We start from the raw sequence: 20,027 nt of genomic DNA, 5'->3' as shown, positions 1-20,027 counted from the left end.
TCATTTCTTACGAATTTCTTATTCTTCCTACTTAAGAACTTCTTAAAATATGTCATTGCATTGCACGCGCCAACAAACAAACATTTATACAGGTAGTTTGGGTCTTAACCGTCAGTCACTCACTAAACATGGAGAAGGAGAAAAAGAGATGCAGGAACTTTTCAAGGCAGGAGCTTGAGGTTATGGTGGATGAGATTAATGTGCGAAAAAAAATACTATTGGGGAAAATTAATAATAATTAACTACCACGCTAACTAACATGCTAACAAACAGTTAACAGGCTCTTTGTGTAATTAATTACAAAGTATATCCTCAAACTATGACCTACTAGTCTAAACTTGTCTAAAATGTGTTGAAAAAGGTGATATTAGAGTCTTACCTTTTCACATAAGAAATTTTAAGACAGGTCAAGGTTGTCTTAAAGTTAAGAAAAAAGTCAAGAACAAATTTGAGAACTTTTATTTCAACAATACCATTTATTCTTAAGTTTTTTCTTAAGAAGAAACTTAAGAAGAAAGTTGAGAAAATACTTAGAACTTTTTTGGAGAAAATGACTTCTTTTCTTTTTCTTCTTAAGACTGAATTTAAGAAAAAAATGACACTTAAGAAGATTTTTTTTCTTAAGAATGTTTTGTGAATCCGGCCCCTGGATGAGAAGCTGATGACGACCATTAATTAGGATCAGGTGTGTTGATGCAAGGCAACATGTAAAACAGGGGTCACCAACCCTGGTCCTTAAGATCACCTATCCAGCATGTTTTAGAATACGTTGATCACACATGAGAAAGGTTTAATTTTGTTCCCTGTGAATTTTTTTTTGCACTGGTCAAAGGACAAATGGCTTGTCTATTCTCTTGATTAGTAACCACAGCTCATCTTAAACAAAGTATTTTCTCGTTATTATCAGTAATCAGTAAGAGGAATTACTCTGTGATAAATAAAAAACAAGATTTCTTTGTAGAGTTTGATCTTATCTTAGTAAATAGATATTTGTGGGAAGTGTTGGATAGCTAAGTAATTTATAGAATTAGTAAAAAATACTGCTTGGCTTAATGTTTTCAATATGTTCATTTTAACAACGGAGGGAGATACTCCCCCTGAGTTCATTGGTCCTACACGTTTGATTATTTCAAGAGATTTTGTGAAGACCACATAGTACACGGTACCCGATAAGTATGTGTTAAATGTTGCCTTGGGGTACTTTTAGGAAATTTGGGAGCTTGTCTGTGTGAAATTTGCAAGCCTTGTACACATACAGTATGTAAAACTATATGAGAGTGTCAAATAAATGTAACTTCACACCGAAACCGCATTAAAAATACAACAAATTGATATAGGAGATCCAATACACAGAACAGTATGGACATAACAAGGAAAGGAGATGAGTCTGTTTGTACAAACAAACACAAAAAAAAAAAACATAACAGGGTTGAGGTGAATGGCTTTAGCTAAATATCCACATTAACTAGATCAGGGGTTTCCTATTCCGGTCCTCAGGACCCCCTGCACTGCATGTTCTGGATGCTACCCTGCTTTCAGCACACCCAAGGAGACAAGGAGCAGTGTCATCATGAGAGATGTACAGACCTTGATAACAAGCTGATGAGAACCATCAATTAGAATCAGGTGTGTTGATGCAAGGCAACATCTAAAACATGCAGGACACCGGCCCTTCAGGACCAGGATTACCCACCCCTGATTCAATGAAAGGACTAGATCAGTGGTCCTCACTCCTGGTCCTCAAGAGCTGCTGTCCTGCATGTTTTTGATGTTTCCCTGCTCCAGTAAAACCCTGATACAGATGACTGTGTCACCAACAGAACTGTGCAGACCTGGAGGAAAGATTGGTGATGACCACTAATTAGAATCAACCGACCTCCACCGGGCACACCCTCGCCTTCCAGCCCCTGTCCTCTGCCTCAGCCGCTAGGTTGGAGTAGCGAAGTTTCTTGCGTTCACACGCTTCTTCAACGGCATCCTCCCAAGGAACTGTCAGCTCAATGATGTAGACGAGCTTGCAGGTGTTGGATCATAGGACAAGGTCTGGACGTAGGGTGGTCGTTGCGATCTCCGGGGGGGAAAAAGAGCCTCCGATCCAGGTCAGCCTGCATTTGCCAGTCTCTGGCTGCATTCAGTGGGCCCAGGTCAGGCTGTGAAGCCCTTGCCCTCTGCTTTTCCCCCTCCTGAACAAACCATGGTGGGTGTTGCCGCACATCCTGGTTGTTGGTGGACTAGATGAATGTACTCTTGCATCTGGAGCAACTGTATAATGTGGCTGGAACTGTTGCATTTCAACTTTAGCCAGACCTGCCATGTGTGAATATAGTGCTCAACAAGATGATGGTTATTTTATTTTTCAATGATACATAGCTATTTTAAATCCAGTGCTGTTTTGTTTTGCAGTGAACTAATATTTTGAAAATATCTTCATAAGAAAGAGTGGTCGGGGATTAAATAAGATTCTGTTATCATGTTATAAAACTGTTTAATTGGGTCTGTGCCCAGGAGTTTGTGAGCCCCTTGTCAGAAATATTTGTCCCAAAAAGTGATGCGGAATTGCCAAAACAGACACATATATAAGAAATAATGCTAAATGATAAGTGGAAGTAACACAAAGAAACAGAAAAAACAAGATATTTATTAACAACCAATATCAGGAACCTGGGAACCACCAAGATTTATAATTCAGAATTTTTTTATTGTGCCAAATATAAAAACAAAAAATAAATGAATTAGACATAATAAGGAACATTTGCAATGCATATATATGTCCCCAGAATGACCTGGGTGACACATTTCAATAATTAATCATGTCTGCATAGTTTGGTTCTGTCGATTGATTATCTTCTCAGACTTGGCTGTATGGCTCTGACCACCACTTCATAATCCCGGTTTGGTCCGCAGTGGTTCACGCCAGCTGTGTTCAACATCATGTGACGTCGAAGGCAGCAGGTACCCTAGTGGCAAACTATGAGGATTGGTGTTTTTGTAAAAAACAGACTTTTCAAAGACACGCTCACATACAACCAGTCAATGAAATCATATTGCCAGTTATATAGCTGATCGACAGGTCAAATGAACAGAGCGTCTGCTTGGCTGTCGGGATTATTTCCCCTTTCTCTTGAACTCAGGAGGTTTAACCTGCCACAGCAGCTGCTGACCATCTTCTACTCTGCCATCATTCAGTCGGTTCTCTGCACTTCCATCACTGACTGGTTCGGATCACCAAACTAGACAGGCACAGACTGCAACGGACAATTAGGTCTGCGGAGAGGATAATTGGGACTAACTTCCCATCTATCCAGGACCTATACCTGTCCACGACCAGGAAACGGGCAGGTAACATCTCTGCAGACCCCTCACACCCAGGACACAGTCTGTTTGAACTCCTGCCCTCTGGACGGCGCTACAGAGCTCTGTACACCAAAACCTCCAGACTCAGAGACAGTTTCTTCCCCCAATCTGTTTCTCTGATCAACTCTCATCACTAATAGAGTCTCAGAGTAATCAATCACTGTGCAATAATAATAATAATAATAATAATAATAATAATAATAATAACACGATCATATGCTGTAACAATGCACCTTTCAATAACCATGTCTACCTCATACTGCTGCACCTTTCACTTAAAAAAAAAGAAGAATATATGTTAATAATAGCTGTCGTTTGTCTATTTACTGTACAGTGAGCGAATATAACTGAGTCAAATTCCCTGTCTTGTTTGACCTGACTTGACCAAATAAACATGATTCTGATTCTGAATAGGGTTGCCAACTGTCCCTTGAAAAACAGAATCGTCTCGTATTTATAAACTAAAGTAGGCTACGCGTCCCGTATTGAGCTAAAAAGGGACGCACTCTGTCCTGTATTACTGAGAGTCAAAAAAATAGTCATAAAATGCCAATGGAAAATGGCATTGAGCTGTTGAGTTCATAAGTTATTTTTTCTGTTTTACTCCAACTGTAGCCTACAGTCATGGTCTTTGAGGCACAAATATGTTTACAAGTTTTCTACAGACTTTCGGTTTGCACCTTTGTTATTGCACTAAAAATGTGCACTTTTACAGAATGGGTGTTCTGCTTTCTTTCTATTGTTCTATATTACACAATTTTAATTTAAGCAGTACAGGTTTCTGTTTAAGAAAGATAGTTATTTTATTCAGTTCATTTTGTTATTTTGTATTAAAGTTTGTTTGTTTTATTTGTTTGTTTTATTTAAGATCCCCATTAGCATTAGCCACAGCATTAGCTATTCTTCCTGGGGTCTGACAAACACAGAACACACAAATTAACACTTAATACATAACAGACATACATTATATATGACAGATAAAACAATAATAGACACAACTCCCTTAGTCACAATCAATACAGAGGATACAGAGGGTAACTAAAATCACCATCATTCTCAGACATAAATACATAGAAATTAAATCAAATAAAACACCTTCATAACCAATACCTGCCTGAAATTACCTTATCTTAGAATTCTTTGACCACTTTTCACCTTTATTATGATAGGGTTTACACTACCTATAATTCTATTCAACCTTCACTTTGTTCCTTCTAAATGTCAAACCATCATTCATTAAATTTTAAAAGATATTGTTTCAACTGAAACTTAAACCAATCTTTGCTACCTGCATGAGAAATATGAACTGGTACAGAGTTCCAGCCAACCATGGCTCTGTAAAAAACAGTTCTCTGAATAAAGTAAATTGCTGGATAATAATTTGTTTTCCATGTGTTCATGCCATTCAAAAATATCCATCTAGTTCAACTCAGGTTCGAGTCAAATAGTTACAAAATCGTTTCACTCACAAAAAAAGGGGCCAAAAAAATTCATCATGCCAGGTAGGGTGAAGGTAATCGGGTTGGCCCTTTGAGGCAAAAATATGTTTACAAGGTTTCTACAGACTTTCTGTTTGCACTTTTGTTATTGCACTAAAAATGTGCACTTTTACATAATGTGTGTTCTGCTTTCTTTCTATTGTTTTATATTAATTTACACAATTTTAACAGGCAGGACATATATATATATATATATATATATATATATATATATATATATATATATATATATATATATATATATATATATATATATATATATATGTATGTGTGTGTGTGTGTGTGTGTGTGTGTGATTATGTGTGTAAGTAAATATATACATAGATATAGAGCAGATGCAGTTAATAGAGACAGTATAGTGTAAATAAGTATATTTATATAAATATTTATATGGGCATGTGTGTACAAATATATAGAAATATTCAACTATGTGTATGTATGTATAGGTATGTGTGTGAGTATAATTACAGTATATAATAATAATAATAATAATAATAATAATAATAATAATAATGATAATAATGTTATTTAGCAGTGTGAGTACAGTGTGTGAGTATTTATAAATACGGGTTAAATGATTAGTGAATGGGGGTAGGATTAAATGTACACATCTTCCTACTCCTTTTTTGCACATGTATATTAAGATATCAAGTGTTAAAGGATGAAATTCTTTGTTTTGTTTTCTTAAACTTCTCTTGAAGTGCTGTTTTTTTACATGTACAAAAATAAAATAATCCAAATCAAATCAAATCATTTTGTTATTTTGTATTAAAGTGAATTGCTGGATTAATAATTTGTTTTCCATGTGTTCATGGCATTAAAAAATATGCTTCTAGTTCGAGTCAAATAGTTAAAAAAAATAGTTTCACTCGCAAAAAAAAGGGGCCAAAAAAATCCCCACGCCAGGAAGGGTGAAGGTAATCGGGTTGAGGTGTCCCTTCTTTATTTTTCAGGGAGTTTTACCCCTAATAGAGCAGCTCCGAGCACATGCTGGCCCAGCCATGCTGAGGCTGCAGCAGCCCCCGAGCCTCCACCTCCTCTTCCTCCTCCTCCTCCTCCATTTCCGACAGCTCCGTATGGATCTGACGGCGCTGTACGCTGCTGCTTGATGTTTCGGAGGGGGCCGATTACACATTATTTCGAGGATGGGGGAACCTTGTGACCTTAAACATTTCGTGAAGTGAGTATCTCGTAAACCCGACGACGTTCGCTGCAGGTTTGTGTAGTTTTAGGGCTAGAGAAATGGAGGTTAACTAACACAACAACACAGCGCTGGCGACGCCGGCTTGCATAGCCTCGAACACACACTCCTGCTACGGCCACAAACACAACTGGATATACAACTTTCCGTGTGTTTTCGTGCACATAAACGTGTATTGCGGTCACTTTGACCTAGTTGGCGTATAAAATGCACCCCCCCACCCCCCCCAATATAGTCACGTTAAGCCTGAATTATGGTTCCGCGTTAAATCGACGCAGAGCCTACGCCGTAGGGTACGCGGCGACGCGCACCGTACGCTGTTGGTGTAACGCGGAACCATAAATCACCGTTAGCATGCAGATCGGTGATTACAGTGAGGGAAGTAGCTAGCGCTGCTAGCCGTAGCTCGTGATGTTGGTGGGGGGGAAGGGGGAAGGGGGGGTTTAATTTAGTCCACTTCTCGACGGTTCTGTTGTTTACACGACCCAACCAGCCGAGCCGTGACACACGGTACCTCTCGGGGTTCTCATGTGGAGTGTGTATTGAGATAATCCAGTATTTATGTGATGCACAACCCGAGCTAACACTGGCTGCCTGCACTGCAGGCCCGAGGCTGGCAGCCCTAGCAGCAGCAGCTCTGCTGGTTTCATGGCTTTCTGTTCCACTTATCCTTTCTGTTTCAGTAGTATAACACATGTTATGGTGTCTGGCAGGCCATGGCTCGCCGTCTGCGTTGGGTGGTTGCAAAATCTCCCAGTAAACAATCACGTTTCTATTGGTTTTCCAGTGAGTGCATTCATCCTTTTAAAGGCCATGTTGTGGCTGCATCCACTCCCCCTGCTCGGGCCATGCTGCCATTTAGTTGTGCTTTTAAACAACTTATTGTGTAGATTATCACACATACGAAAATTATTTCTGTTCTCTTAAGTATTTACAGGACTGTCTCAGAAAATTAGAATATTGTGATAGTTCTTTATTTTCTGTAATGCAATTTAAAAAAAAACAAAAATGTTATACATTCTGGATTAATTTCAAATCAACTGAAATATTGCAAGCCTTTTATTATTTTAATATTGCTGGTTATGGCTTACAGTTTAAGATTAAGATTCCCAGAATATTCTAATTTTTTGAGATAGGATATTTGAGTTTTCTTAAACTGTAAGCCATGATCAGCAATATTAAAATAATAAAAGTCTTGCAATATTTCAGTTGATTTGTAATGAATCCAGAATGTATGATGTTTTTGTAATTGCATTACAGAAAATCACAATATTCTAATTTTCTGAGACAGTCCTGTATATATTTATTTATTTGCTTTTGACATGTCCGATACGAGGAACACGTTCACCCAGAGGCCATCCGTGTTTACCCCCCCATCTTTGATCATGGCACTATTTATACACTCTGGCTGAATGTAACCTTTTTATCTGGTTATTGTTCACCCAAGCCAACACCAGTGAAATGTAACAGGTCATCAGGATGGGAAAATAAGAGACATGCTTGTCTAAAAGCAGACTTTTTGAAGAACAGACTGCAACAATAAGATAACTGTGGCCTCAGGAAGAGGAGCCGGAAGTTCTTTACTGCGTTTGACCAAACTTGTCTCTTCTTCCATGCTTTATATACATTACCTTTACAGTTATTAGGCACAGGCATTATCTGAACATGTCTTTACTTGTATGCAGTGTTTAAAACTGTGAGCCATATTCTTTTGAATATTAATTGGATTTAACTATCTTCACATGATTATGTATTTGTTTCTTGGGGAACCAAACACATTGAGGGGCAACATAAAGTAATAAAGATTTCATTATAAAATCTATATACTCACAAGTCGGCCTAATATCAGATAATATCAATCAAAAGGAAATTTTACCTGATCTAATATGGCAATTGTAGTAAAATGGCTTCCAGACAACCATAACACTGTTTAAATAAAATTACTGGGGTATTATGATTGAAGAATCAAACATTTTGTTGAAAAATGTTTGCTGAAAAATCGCAAAAACAAAACTTTAAATTATCCCAGATTGACTAGTAAGAAAGAAGGGGGAAAAAAAAGAACAGTTTTTCTCAATTCTGAACATACAGTATTCCTAAACAAAAACATATCATATATCTGATCTTCCTAATCTTCAACCTAATGTATGTCTAAAAGTTCAAGGGATAAATGTGGGAAAAAAATTAACACCACTAATTTAAATGCAGAAGTTGAAGTGGCAAAGAATAGGCCCAATAACCCGGTTCCATGCTAATAAGCAGCATTTTTTTTGCAATTCAACTGCCGGCTATGAGGAACCAACTCGCGCCAGGAAGACTGGTGCTACGCAGGCCCCAAAAGCTTTCTGGGACATATGCAAGAACCACTGCCTCATGGGGGCATTATGACTGTGACCACCATATTTAAACAACCTCATTAATACAAAACGCATATCATGGAAATTCTGCATTCCTACTGGTTTATTTTTTATTTATTTTTTTTTTTTTTGAGCTTTATTTCGAATATGCAAATTAGAAAGAACAATACTAAAAAGTAAAAAAAAAACAAAAAAAGACAAGGCAGACCTCGCAGATCCACCAGCATATTCGAAAGGGAGTAGGATTGAAGTATATACTTATCAGGTCCTACCCCCAAATCTTATATTCATTTTTCCAAAATAGCAAGAGAATCAATGAGCTTACTTATAGAACACAAAAAAAAACATAATATAAGTCTATATATCAACATAACTATACATCCATTTACCAACATATCTACATATAACTATATATCCATATATATTAACAGAGATATATCCATACATAAATACTGTATGTATAATATATCACTATATATCCATATACATACATATACATATATATAACATGTTTCCATAATATTAATCTATATATCTACACATATTAAATAAATCTATATATATATATATATCTACATTTTTATTCGCCCCTGTATTTTGAGAAAAAAGTTTCTTTATATCTTTTTTTAAATTGTGATGTGTTTTTACTTTGTTTTAGATCTATGCTCAGGCTGTTCCAAAGTTTTACACCATAGGTAGACAGACAGAAGCTCTTCAGTGTTGTGCGTCTATTGATAATTTTGAAATTAAGTTGGCCCCTGAGGTTATAACCTCCCTCCCCATGTTTAACCATGTAATCGAAAATATGTCTACTATACAGCAAATGTGTGACTAAAAAACAAACAAACATGCATTCATCATGAAATGTAAACGTTATTGATTTTGATGGCGGAAAGTTGCATGAAGATGAATCCTGACTCCAAACAGGATGTTCAGGGCCAGGATTAGCATCATACTGAAACTGGTTTTCCATTGTAGTTCTGAGGGATTTTGTGCTCATTTTACAGTTTTCCTGCCTCGTGCTTTGATGACGTAATACATGACGCAGCATCCTGGTTCTCTGGTGCTGTCTGGCTAGTAGAAAAGCAAGCCAGTTCTTTGTAGAACCTGTGTGAAATTGGTAATAGCACCAGGACTAGCACTGATTTTTGAGTTGGTCGAAAAGTCTTCCTATAGGTGGTGGAAGCCACGTGACAACGGTCAATGCTGTCATTGGTCAGTATCTGTCTTATTAAGGAGTCATGTCTCCACGACAACTGGCCTGACATGAAGAGCTGAAAAGCATGGCAACACATCTACACGTTTTGGCCTTTTTTTCCCCCTACATTGTGCAGCCTACAAATGGAAAACTACAGCGGTTTGAAGTCCCTTACCTGTGACTGCTAACATTACTCTCTTGTGCCATATTTGTTTATGTTCTCCTTCACAACCCACAATGCACTACCGAACTGTCTGCGGAAGCGTGAAGTGTGAAAACACAATGAGATTTACTTTTGTTTGGTCTCTTTCTTGTTCTCACACATTTTCTTTTTCATCATTACTATATTGACTATCTTAGTTGCCTCTGCTATGATGTCCACTCTGTCTGTGTGAGCTAGTTTCATTGTTGTTGATGTGCAACGTAGTATCGTTATCAAAGTATAGTGGTGTGTAAACGAATGGGAGCAGAAACTTACTTTGTCTGGTTTTAACTGATAGCAGACACAGATCCTTGTTGCAGTTAGATAACATTTCATCATCGCAAGCAAATATTCTTTCAAATGAAATTGAAACTGATATGTTAGCATGAACAGAAGTCCTTTTGTTCTTCTTTAATGCAGCTGAAGGATGGTCTTGTGGTTGGATCGGTGGTGGGCACAGAACAACTTTAAGCCAACTGTGTCTTATTTTCTACATGAGTTAGTCCTCCTCGACAAACAAATAGTCATTTTGTAAGTCTACAGATAAAACTGCACTCCATCACAGATATATAAACGATGCAGCGTATTACTGAAAGCTCTAAGGTTCTTCAAGAAGTACAGTTTGCTCTGTCCCGTCTTATTGCGGTATCGCATCTAAAGTCCAATCCATTGACCAGGTGAACTCCCAGTAATCTGTAGTCCTCTGCCATCTCTATCTCTGGTATTTGGCAAATTCTCTATGGCCTTATGAATTCCACCATTGTCTCCTTTGTCTTGTTCACACTCAAAATAAGGCGGATTGTCCCACGTTGTTCCACTGACATCTCCACAACAGGAGAGTTATTTGTGTGTTTGTGGGGGGGGGGGGGGTCAGTAATCCAGAAGATTGTTGAAGCATTCATATGCATTACCTGGATATTCCCACATAGTAGCATATGAGGACTTTTATTATAAATATTGAGGAATCAAATATTGATATTTGAAGATTTTATTTTTTACTTGTAGCTCATGTAGTGAACCATGTATTTTGCACAACTAAATGTGCCATGCAAGGACCTAAACGGATGTATTTGAAGCACAATTCTTTAAACATCACAGATGTTCAAAGTGTCACATTCTTGACAGAATAGTTTAAAGCTGTTAAAGGTAAAGACCTCAGCTCATTGCAAACCTATTTTTCTTTTTGCCAGGTGTGGCGTCACTTTGGATGGCTCATTTCTCTGATTTGGATTATTCTTGGCCAGCAGCCTCTTCAGGCCTACTAATCCTAGACGAGTTTCTCAATGGACACTCAAGTCAGAGATCAGGTATTAGTCAGCACAAGTAACAGTATGGATGTTTTGACTCCTGTCTGTGCACTTTTTTCTTTCTGGTACTATGTACTGTTACAACATTTTGACCTAAAGGCCATTCTAAATCAAAACTCTCTAATTAGTAATAATATTGTTCCTTTACATGGTATAGCTCAACTCCAATTGGTTACCTGGTATCAGATGCTTTCTTTAGTAACATCGCAGCCAAAGTTCCAAATTATTTGAGTCAATCAGTAAATTTACACAATCAGGGCTGTACAGTGCGACAGTTTTCATCGCATTTGCGAATAAAAATCATCCGGTGCGAAGAGAAATATGTATCCACTCGCATTTGTGCGAGTGAGTTGCGCTGGGGTCATGTTAAAAAAAGTGTGAAAATCAATATGAATGTCTCTTGACCTACATCAGCCTTTCTCAACCGGGGTGTCGTCAAAAAAATTAACTATTCTGACATTTCATATATAAATACCGTATTTTCGCGACCATACGGCCGGGGCGCCGTGTGGAAAGGCTATTAATACATCCATGATCCGACCGCGCGTGGCGACTGCGCCTCGACACGCGGACCAAAATCTTACTCCGCTCAGAAGAAAGTAGTACCTTTTTGCGGTCCCGATCACGGGACTCTAGCGGGGTTTTGAGCTCCGAACTTTTAAGTCTGGTGTAGAGTTAAGCCTTACCTTATTAAATTAAACCTTTTTCGGGTCGTGAGTAGGATAAACAGAGGACAACTTCTGCTGAGTTTGAGAGTACTTTACTGTCCGCTCAACAGTGTAGGATTTTAGAACATCAACACAGCAGCTAGTGCTGTATCACTCCGCCCAATCTAAAACAGACTAATCACTACAGATAAACTGACTAGTGTAATTATAGTCCCTGATTTACATCAGAATATAAAGAATATATTTATAAAATAATGAACCCTGAATTACCAAAATAACCTTAAAAATAAATCTCCTCTTACACTTATAAGGAGAGTATGAATCATTCTTTTTTATGATGTAAAATTGTATGTATTTATTTACTTTTATTTATTTATTTAATTTTAGTTGTTACATTTCTGGAAAAGAAAAAAGTCAAATCATACATGAGAGAAACTATTCAGTTTGTGGCAAAATATTTTTATTGTATGAAACTGAAGATGCATAATGCAAACCTGACATTTACTTTTAGTTCAGTTTGTGGAAAATGGTTGGCCTGGCTTTCTCTTTAAAACTTAAACAGTTATAAAGCATTACAAACTGTAACAATAGGGCAAACGCACAGTATTGTTTTGTATTTTGTGTCTTTCAAATAAAAGACCATTTTTTTCCAGTCACATGTTCCTCATTCAAGGTTGTTAAAAAAATACTGCTATAATATCGTATCGTATCGTTATCGTGACCTCAGTATCGTGTATCGTACCGTATCGTGAGATAAGTGTATCGTTACACCCCTACTAACTGTCCACCCGGGTGTGCTAGTAAATTTTTATTTGTGCTACTAAAATTTTTAACTTGCTAGCACCAGTGCTACCATTCAAAAAAGTAAGCGTACAGCCCTGACAATGTTTAAAAAAAAAAAAAAAAAAGAATCATTGCATTACTTTGACTGAAATCATAGACCAAACTCCTCTTAATCTGTCTTAACACACCCAGGTAACATAGGATAATACTTTATTGCCATTACAAAACACAAAATTGTAGAGTCTAACAAGATTTTGTTATTTAATGTGGCTGAAGTTGAGTTAATCCCTGCATGTAAATGTTTGACAGGGCTGGAACGGGCCTACATGCTCTGCACCTGCTCCAGAGCTCTCTCCCCCTTTTTTTCTTTTCTTAAAGAATGAATGAGATGCACAAGACATGAAATGTACAATTTTACTCCCACCAGTTAAACCAAAGATTTATTAGTTGTTTTAGTGTGGCATAAAAGGTCGGCCAGAAAAGCCAGATGATGAAAATGCCACTTCTTGTGGTGGTATATCATTTAGAGATGCACCGATTTATTGGAAATCAACCGATAGTCCCCTTATCGGTTTTGATCGGAGATTTCAAAATAGTTCAAAGCAGGCCGATCAGATGACCTTTACAACAACAAACTGCCGCCCGCGCGTGCGTTCCCACATCTCAGACCCGGGTCTCTCAAGGGGGCGTGACAGTCTCTACAAAGCATCAACGCTGAAAATGGCTTCGCCGGTATGAGAGTTTTACAATGTCCGAAAATGATAAAAAATTTGCAGTTTGCAAGGTGTGTGCAAAGGAGATACCCCCAGGAGGAATGCTACAAAATAATTTCAACACAATGAAGCTGATAAGACATTTGAAAGTTTCTCACATCAAGGAGTGTTTTGAGTTTTTAAAGTTGGCTGTTGCTAAGGCAGAGAAAGAAAAGGAGCTTACAGCAACGGCAGTAACTCAGCTGTAACACCTGTAACAAAGACCTATAAACGTCAGCAACAACAGCAAGAAAAAGAAAGAATTACATCATAAGGTAATGGATTCATATACCTTGATCATCAGCCACTTTTTGTTGTAGAAGAAGACATAGGGTTTAAACGCCTTGTTAACTGTTTGGATCCACGGTACATGCTGCCTAGTTGTAAATATTTCACTGACGAATGCCTGCTGGAGCAATACCAAACTGTTTACAGGCCCAGCCGATGCCTTATGCAGGACGACAAGATCGTGTCAGTCAGCTTCACGAGTGACATTTGGAGTTCTAGTGTGGGTACCATTTGGATGCTGAGTCTGTTTATTAATGAAAGGTTTGAGCTGAAGAGTTGTGCTTCACTCACAAGAGTTTCCTGGATCACACAAGGCGGATGCTTTCGCAGAGCTTAAATAATTCCTTTTTATTTTAAGATTTAATTCTCTTTTCCACAGGAAAACTAAGGTTTATAGTTTACAACTTGTATCAACTTAGGAGAGGGAAATGTCTACTGTTGTCTGTGTTGGTGCACTGCACATGTTGTTTTACACATAATTATTGCCACAAAAAAGCTTCATCTTAAGCTACACCTACTATTTGTAAGCTGAGTCTAAGTTGTCTCTAAGAAAGTCTCTAGAGTGTGAAATATTGCACATTGCCTCAGCCTGCAATAAAACAGTGGTCGATCCATGGTACTTTATCTCCTCATTTGTATACCTAATAATGTCAGTGTTGTGTACGTGAGACAACAATATTGAAGAATTTATGGATTTCACGCTGTGATCGTTGATCGGCAATATTGGGGTCGGCAGTTACTGCTTTTGGTGATCGGCCCTCAAAATCCTGATCGGTGCATCCCTAATGGCGCTTTTATACTAGTACCTACTCGACTCGTCACGCCTCGTCTCGCGTTGCCCTCATTTGTTTCTAGACACCCAGATGTGAAGTAGGCGGGTTGGAGCGAAGCTGCTGTGACGTATTTGATTGTGTGATCTAAACGGAGAAGACAACAACACTAAAGATGTAGAACATGGAGGAGATGATGTATATGTGCGGCTGGGTCTGTGACTTGTGTTCAATATCAAGTTAAAAAATGAGAGAGAGAAGCTTCAAGCGGTGACGCTTTTTTTTTTTTTTGTTTGTTTGTCTCGACGCTGCTGAAAAGTCAGAGCAGCTAGGGAGACAGAGCGCCTGGTAGATCTGGTCGTTCCTTATCGCCCGTCTACATCCCTTTTTTAATTCTCTCCTCAGCCACCAGGTTTATGAACATCTGCACCTCAGAGTTGGATCACGAAACAGACTTTTGCGCTGCCATTGCTGGTAAACTAAAATGAAGAAGCCGCGAGTCGCTCTTTCTCTGATTTCCGCCTCCTGACTCAAACGTCTGACCGCCCCGCCCCCCGACCAATCGGTGGCGTGAAGTCGCCAGTCGGTGGTGTCAGATGCAGCCGACTCAGCACGCTTAGAACCTCGGCAGAATAGATACAGAAAAAGTATCTACTCGGCACGCCTCCACCCGTAGTGGAGAAGCGCAAAACCGGGGCGAGGCGAGTCGCGCTGAGTAGGTACTAGTGTAAAAGCGCTATAATATATAAATCCTTTTCACATACATATATATTTTGTCCAAAACGGCACAGTTGGTCTATATTCATAGCTCGGCTAAAAAAAATATACTTATAAATATACTGAATGTTGTTTTTGTTTTTTTTCATTTTGTTTGTTGGGTGTTTTTCCGATATGTTGGGCTTATTTAAAAAAAAAATTCTCACCATACATTAAGATATAACAGTTTTGAAAGAAACAAAGTATGCCCAGATTTGCTAAACCTAAATAAACTTTTACTCAAAATAATTAGTTAAGTGTGTGTGATGTGCTTAACAAAAATTGGTGGTATAGATGCAATATAGTTTTGGTTTCAAAAGTGAAGAAAAATGACATAATTCTTCTTTTTTACATGAAAAAACCCTGATCATTAACATGATTTTATACACGTTTTCTTTTGTTTTTTTTTTGTCTTTTTGGTTTTAATTTTTAAAGAACTGTTGTAAGACTATGAGGATGAGGTGGATTTTATGTTGGGTCCAGTAATAATTAGCTTTAAGTTGTCTTGATATAGTTCTTTTTATATAACTGAATTTCCCTGCAGAAGTGGCTAATTTTAAATGCCAGAGAGAAAAAAGGAAAAATAAAATCCTCAGGGAATAAATGGCCTACTTTTTGCAAAGTACTCACATCATGCCTCAGAAAAGAAAATAATTCACATTTAAATAGAACAAAAAGCTACTTTGATTCTTGAATGTTGTCTTTTTATTTTTTGCCTTTGCTGTTTTTTTAATGTACAGTTTAATTACATTTATTTATCTAGTTTGAAGTTACGCAAACATAATTACACACATTTGCTTAAACTGCAAAATATCAGCTTTGAGGGTTCTTGCATTTGAAACGTCAGTTACGTCACTGCAAACGTCAGTTACGTCACTGCAAACGTCAGTTACGTCACTGCAAACGTCAGTTACGTCACTGCAAACGTCAGTTACGTCACTGCAAACGTCAGTTACTCTATGCAAACGTCAGTTACTCTCTATGCAAACGTCAGTTACTCTCTATGCAAACGTCAGTTACTCTCTATGCAAACGTGAGTTACTCTCTATGCAAACGTGAGTTACTCTCTATGCAAACGTGAGTTACTCTCTATGCAAACGTGAGTTACTCTATGCAAACGTGAGTTACTCTATGCAAACGTGAGTTACTCTCTATGCAAACGTGAGTTACTCTCTATGCAAACGTGAGTTACTCTATGCAAACGTGAGTTACTCTATGCAAACGTGAGTTACTCTATGCAAACGTGAGTTACTCTATGCAAACGTGAGTTACTCTATGCAAACGTCGGTTGCTCTATGCAAACGTGAGTTACTCTATGCAAACGTCGGTTGCTCTATGCAAACGTCGGTTGCTCTATGCAAACGTCGGGTTGCTCTATGCAAACGTGAGTTACTCTCTATGCAAATGTGAGTTACTTTCTATGCAAACGTGAGTTACTCTCTATGCAAACGTGAGTTACTCTCTATGCAAACGTGAGTTACTCTCTATGCAAACGTCGGTTGCTCTATGCAAACGTGAGTTACTCTATGCAAACGTCGGTTGCTCTATGCAAACGTCGGTTGCTCTATGCAAACGTCGGTTGCTCTATGCAAACGTCGGTTGCTCTATGCAAACGTCGGGTTGCTCTATGCAAACGTGAGTTACTCTCTATGCAAACGTGAGTTACTCTCTATGCAAACGTGAGTTACTCTCTATGCAAACGTGAGTTACTCTCTATGCAAACGTGAGTTACTCTCTATGCAAACGTGAGTTACTCTCTATGCAAACGTGAGTTACTCTCTATGCAAACGTCGGGTTGCTCTATGCAAACGTCGGGTTGCTCTATGCAAACGTCGGGTTGCTCTATGCAAACGTCGGGTTGCTCTATGCAAACGTCGGGTTGCTCTATGCAAACGTCGGGTTGCTCTATGCAAACGTCGGTTACGGCACTGCAAACGTCGGTTACGGCACTGCAAACGTCGGTTACGGCACTGCAAACGTCGGTACTCTATGCAAGCCTATTTGAAATATAGGTAGAGTTTGGGCTTGCATTATCACCCCTTTTGTCAAGGGACCACAGATAGTTGGTCAATTGACTGGTTCATGAACATACGCAAGTATTCTTTTAAGTTTGTTATCAATTAAATGGGTAACATTTGAAAGTTGTAGTTAGGTACCTTTTTAAGGCTCCTATGCACTGGACAATCTTTGGCCGTCTCAGGTGAAAGAAGGCCGCTCCATGGTTATGTCACAACCATGGATATATCTGTCATTGACGGTCCAAATCAGCGGTCTCTGGTTGTAAAACGCGAGTGATGCAAACACCACGTTGTTGAGTAGCCAAGTAAGATGTATCTTGAAATGACATATTATTGCGACCCAGTGCAATCCCTAAAAAAAGAAACCATGACTGGAAACAAATTTTCCTTCATCAATTATTTTCAAGCATCTTTGGCAAATATAATAGCTACTACAGAGCGGTTCGTTATCACATTTTGTTTCCGATAAACCTATATCCCGCCGCAAGAAAGATCAGGTTGTAGGTTATGACAAGTGGGCACCATCGTAGAGGCTGTATACACTGTTTTTGACATTATCCAAGATGAATCAAATCCAAGTCCCACAGTGTGAGATGAATGATCTATAAGACTGCAAAAATCCTGCAGTTTGCAGAAGCCTCTAGGGGGGAAAAGGATGTAATCACGGTGAAATAAAAACTTTTGGCTGTCCAAAAGTTACAACAATGGTGATAGTGGATGCTTTTCACATCAAAACTCTTTGAAACATCTTACATCGTATAGAATAAGCTCAGGGACTAAGTCTACTCTTTAAAAAGGGCAAAATACAGAAGGTTCACCACAAGATGCACATGTCTCATAATCTTTAAGAGTTGAAAGAGCATGTTACACTTAATGGACATCTAATGATGACCTGTGCATGGTGTACGCACCCTCTCACTCAGTGAAGGCTAGGACAGGCTCCAGATGGATGGATGGATGAATGGTAATTGAATTATCAAGGCCAGATTAATTCTGGACTACCTTTTTTACTGATGAAATGAAGATCAACCTATATCAAAATGACAAGTCAAGATGGGTCATTATCCAAAGTATAGAACATCTGTAAAACATGGATGCAGTGTGCTGTGATGAACCTGCAAGGCCTCCAATGACGCGAGCACCAGCAATGATAGCAGTTGGGGGACCCAAAACAAACTGCAAAAGTAATCCTGGAGTTTTTTAAATGTAAGTGGAATGTAAAGTGATATAATTTGTATTAGCACAAAATGTCGATACATTATTGAGCACATGAAACCTATTTACTAGGTTTTGCATCGACCAGTTCTTTTCCGTTTGCACCGTTATTTATGGCAGAGAACAAGCATGTTTTTAATTCTGGGCTTGTCAGTGACAGTTGCTGTGCGGAGGATGTGCAGGTATTACACAAGTCCTGTGGGAGGGGAGTGTGTGGGTGAAGGAAGACTCTTCATTCACGTAAATTGGTTTAGAATACAAGAAGGCATTTTCTAAACAAAAGTTCATAGCAGTGAGATTACTGAAACACTCAATTTGCTGGAGATTAACAGGTTGTTGTTTTTCACGAGCCAGTGCTAAGCTCAGCACTTTCATTCTTAGGTTTAGCTTGGCTGGTATGTGATGTCAGCTAGATATACTCCAGTGAAAACTGAGCTTACTGATTCAAATGGTAAAGGACAGTTTATTCTTCTTCGTTTGCAATGTGGCTGGCAAACAATACTGGTTACGTTTCCCCATCAGGTGACATGACATGCAGGTCATAAATCTGATTATACTGCAGGGAACCACCCTTGGACTCCTCTTTTTTGGTTACTGTCGCAAAGTCTGATGGGACTGTCTGTTTTGGTTCTTATCATTAATCATTTGCAGCTGTTTTATGTTGCAAATGTGTTGTGATTGTTTCAGTTTATTACCAAGGACAGGGTTTTGATGTATGGTTTATGGCAGTGGTCGGCAACTGGCGGCCCGCGGGCCAAAATTGGCCCGTCTCCAATAATATCTGGCCCGCCAGATGACATTGAAAATCTGATAAATAATTTTTTTTTTTTTTTTTTTAATTATTATTTACTATCACAAAAACGACAATTTCATAGAGAATTCAAAGCCTTTATTTAGAAAAGATAAAATAAAATAAAATAAAAGTAGAATCTTCATGACTCCGGACGCACACAATTCTGTATAGTTCCCTGTCACCTGTAGCATAGGGGGGCCTTAATTAGAGGTGCACACAAATATTCAGGAGCGACGTAGGCACAGACTCCCGGCAAAACTCCTGAAGCTGTTGAAATGGTAAGACGTATTTGTTGTGGTTTAAGCTGTGAAAAATACAACTGATAACTTACCTGGAGTTTTGCTGTTGGTCTTTTAAATGGTAAAACGTCCATTATATGTGTAAAAATACGTCGGAAAATCCGCCTCATTTGCATATCCTCTCACTGGCTTCAGGAGACACAGAGAGCTGTTGCTCCGTGTGCATGTACTGACTGTCCCCTGTGCTACTGTTCATAGGTGCGTCATGGGTTTTTCATGTGTTTTAATGTTGTTCTGTGTATTTTAAAGAAGGACTGCATTTGTTAGTAGCTTGGCAGAAAATAATATTATTATCACCAAGTTAGTAATAAGCGGTTTCATAACGCAGCCACAGAGTAGCGCTAAAGCAGTAATAACACACTAATAACAGTCTGTAGCAAATTCAAGTTACTTTATTCAAACTAATTACTTTCTTAAATTACTTTTTTGTATAAGATATAATAGTATAATAATACTAGTTGCCTATAGATAAGGGGAAAAAAGTTTTGTTTAGTAGAAAAAAAAACATGTTTGGCCTGATTGATGTGATGTTCTGGCCCGCCATTCAGTTGCTCCGAAAAAATTTGG

At 38.4% G+C, this 20,027-nt stretch overlaps 1 protein-coding gene across 4 annotated transcripts in view; it reads left to right on the top strand.

The window, feature by feature from the left end:
* Positions 1-5,857: 5,857 nt before the first annotated feature.
* Positions 5,858-20,027, top strand: part of setd2 (SET domain containing 2, histone lysine methyltransferase) — a 37,952-nt gene continuing 23,782 nt past the window's right edge. For 2 of the 4 annotated variants that reach the window (XM_061716729.1, XM_061716727.1), the window contains exon 1: positions 5,858-6,033. In XM_061716729.1, the coding sequence (XP_061572713.1) occupies positions 5,999-6,033 (35 nt within the window). In that variant the 5' untranslated portion in view covers positions 5,858-5,998. The remainder of the gene's footprint in view (positions 6,034-20,027) is intronic. The other 2 variants (XM_061716731.1, XM_061716730.1) reach the window with 2 other exon arrangements.

This window comes from Cololabis saira, chromosome 3 (genome assembly GCF_033807715.1).
Source record: "Cololabis saira isolate AMF1-May2022 chromosome 3, fColSai1.1, whole genome shotgun sequence".
NCBI lineage: Eukaryota > Metazoa > Chordata > Actinopteri > Beloniformes > Belonidae > Cololabis > Cololabis saira.
This window is presented reverse-complemented; position numbering and strand designations above follow the sequence as displayed.